Here is a 3536-nt window from a genome sequence, read left to right on the forward strand (position 1 = left end):
CAGAAGTGTTTTGCCATTGCTGTGGTGGCGCAGTGGTTAGGATGCAGTACTGCAGGCTAACACTGCTCACTCCAGGAGTTCGATTCTGAGTGGCTCAAGGTTGACTCAGCCTTCCATCCTTCCAAACCAGATTGTTGGGGGCAATAGGCCGACTCTGCAAACCACTTAGAGAGGGCTGTAAAGCACTGTGAAGCGGTCTAAGTGCTATTGCTATTGCCTACTTCCTGGGCTGAGAGGGTATAACCGGCTCATGGTCTTCTGGTTTCTAGATTGGTGCCTTATACTCTACATCAAACTGGTTTTGGAGTGGAAACATTTAAAAAACACACAGCAGTAGCAGAAAGGAGTCTCCCTGTGTTACAGGAAGGCTCAACGGAAGGGATGTCTCAGAATAAGAACAGCTAACACAATTCCCCCATCTTTCAGAGGTCTAGGATAAAAAGACCTATATGATGTTGCCCAATTCTCTTAATAAAATCAGGTAATAAATACAAGAGCTAGCTAGCTAACAAGTGGGAGATGAGGTGGGATGCTTGCAGAGAATACTTTACTGTAATCAAGAATTTGAGTAAACTATATTATGCAGACAACCTCTCCTGTCCCTTCAAAACCCTGGTGATATTTCCATGCTGGCATGCCTGTTTATTATTGTATACTGAACCTCAGTTCAACCTCATACAGAAATCATTCTTGACTATGCAAACCATATTCACACAAATCTCACTATATAGCACTGTATACAACTAGAAGATTTTAAAATAAAAAAAATCAGAAAAGATTTTAATAAATAAATAGTTCATGACATTACAGCAGAAGGCGATTGCTTAGATCTGTCCTCTAAAGCAAAGACTTGAAACTCACAGAGACTAGAGATTAATTCGTTTCATATTCAGTCTTGGATAAATCAGTTCGTGACTGAGTCTTGCCTAAGATAGTTTCTTTTATCATGCAGTACAACAGACTAAACCAGTTATTCAGCTGAACTGGAGAACAGGAAAAAACAACACAAGAAATGTTTCTTCATCATTCAGTCCACATGGAGTAGTTCGATCAGAGTTTAACCGAGAAAGATGATCCACAAGAACAACCTTGTTCTGCCTGTGGATTGTTCACTACTTGGAACGAGCTGCGAATTAGCTCCTGGTTGAAGTCCACCATTGCTCCTTTCACAAAGCTTAAGCTGTCCAAGTCCACAACCACTCTGGCACCGTCTTTCTCAAAAACTCTGGAAAAGGAGCACAGATAATATGTCATGGTATTTGCACAAATCTAAAATACATGTAGCTTTAAACTCCAGTTCACTATAGTTCCACTCCAGTTCATGTGTAAACAAACATTCAAAGGAGGCTGGGAATCTTTTAGGAATCTTGTCCAATTACCTAAATTTTGTTTATTATTTGTTTTTGCATTATTTTTAATTGTTTTGAGTCATCTAAAGATACACATTTAGAAATGAATAATAGTGATATAAAGGCTACCTGAATAGAGCTCTGGAAAGAGAGCTCAAAATAACTTGAGTCTCCTCCATCCAATTTCATCCACCAGTCTCACCCTATGAAGTAGAATAGGCTGAGAAAGAACAAGTGGCCCAAAGTCACCCAATGGTGTTCCACAATTGTGTAGGGACTTGGCTCTGGTGGATCCAGGTCCAATACTCACCCCCCTATAATTAAATATATGTTGCTCTAAACCCTGGAAATGATATGTATATGTTCAACAGCAGAGAACAGTAAAATATGAATTTGGGAACAAAGGAATTGTTATTCAACCACCATCCTTCTTTTTCCACAGTTCTATAATTCTCTCATCTGTCACACACAGTGTAATCTATGCACTCACCTGTCATCAGAATTGACAACTGTATCCAAGGAAAATTTGTATTGGAAACCTGAACAACCACCTCCTTCTACCTGCAGCCTGAGAAACTCAGACCCTATTGCAATCTCCAACAGCCTCTGTCAATAAAGAATGGCAAACATTTGTTAACCATGTTTATTATCCATTTGAATTAAACTATTAATGGCTTCAAAGGAATGGTGAGCACAAAAACAGAATTCAGGTATAGAACGCATAGCAAAATTATGCCAGCATTTTTTTGCCACATGTTCTATGTGCCTTATCTATCTGAAAGTCTCACTGTAGAAACACATAGTAGAATCAACCTGTCTAATCCTTTGTTGCTTCTAACTAAAATCAAGCTTAACTTGTTCCTCTGTTTTATCAGTTGAATCAAACATTTGTGGTAGTTGAAACAATTAGGACAAAACAAATGACGTTTATTGTAGTTTATTCAGAAACGTCAAGAGGTTTGTTTGAGAGAGCATACTAACACAAGTGTATGGCTTATATTTATACTGTGCAATAAACATCTAGGTTACCCCTAGAAGGTTATACTTCCTCAAAGCATTCTTTGATTTCGCAAAGTGTTAACAAAGTTCCTCTTTATTCTTAAGCATGCAATATAGGTAGTCCTTGATTTACAATCATTCGTTAAGTAGCCCTTCAAAGTTACAACGGCACTAAAAAAAGTGACTTATGACATTTGATCGTTGCAACATCCCCCATGGTCATGTGATTAAAATTCAGATGCTTGCAATTGACTCATATTTATGACGGTTACAGTGTCCCAGGGCCATGTGACCACTTTTTGCAGCCTTCTAACAGGCAAAGTCAATGGAGAAGCCAGATTCTCTTAACAACCATGCTGCTCACTTAATAACTGCAGTGAGTCACTTAACAACTGCTAAGAAAGGTCATAAAATGGGGCAAAACTCACTTAACTATCTTGCTTAGCAACATAAATTTGGGGCTCAACTGTGGTCATAAGTCAAGGACTACCTGTATTTAACTTTTTCTTAGCCTCTGCTAAAACAAACCTTTTGAAACTTGTATCCTTAGAGATTGTAATTAAGTAATTAAGTAACTAAAAATTGCACAGTTACCCCAGTTACACATAACTACACACAATTTCATTCCATTCCAGGCATTCCATTCAGCATCCAAAGTGGGTAAGAACACTCTAGATGTGATTTAGGAATGTATCTGTTGGCTACTCCTTATAGAGGGCATGGTAGCCATGTAGTTCAGGAAAATAAGTATTCCTGTTAACCTAAATACATTACTTTCCTGAGTTTCTGCTGGCTGCTGGCTAAGGCATGCTGGCTGAGGAATTCTGGGAGTTGGAAGTCCACAAGTCATAAAAGGAACAAGTTTGAAGACCCCTGCCCTATTAAAATGCTAAGGACCAATGCCCCTGCAAAAATCCAAATAATCCTTGCTGTATTTGAATGTAAATATTGCATACTTCTAATGTGTACCCTTTGAATTGAGTCAAACATACATTTCGTTTACACCTATATTTCTCTATGACAGATTCATAAAATGGTGTACCGCACGGGCACAGCAATCAGCAGTCTGTACTGTACTCCTGGAGACATCCAATGGCTACATAGGTCTGGAGACCTCCAGGGAATCATACCTTTATGCAGCTCTCACTGAGATAGATCTGCCCATTACTAGAATAAATTTGGGTCTCT

General features: G+C 38.8%; 1 protein-coding gene across 1 annotated transcript; it reads right to left on the minus strand.

Annotated features, from left to right (window-relative positions):
* Positions 1-790: 790 nt before the first annotated feature.
* LOC107289082 (iron-sulfur cluster assembly 2 homolog, mitochondrial) lies at positions 791-3536 on the minus strand (the record flags this gene model as incomplete). The annotated part of the gene is given in 3 exon segments (XM_015817774.1): positions 791-1225; positions 1840-1955; positions 3479-3536. Coding segments are annotated over 3 exon segments (349 nt in total), but the record flags the coding sequence as incomplete, so codon positions are not given.

This window comes from Protobothrops mucrosquamatus, unplaced genomic scaffold (genome assembly GCF_001527695.2).
Source record: "Protobothrops mucrosquamatus isolate PMUCROS unplaced genomic scaffold, P.Mucros_1.0 scaffold_130, whole genome shotgun sequence".
NCBI lineage: Eukaryota > Metazoa > Chordata > Lepidosauria > Squamata > Viperidae > Protobothrops > Protobothrops mucrosquamatus.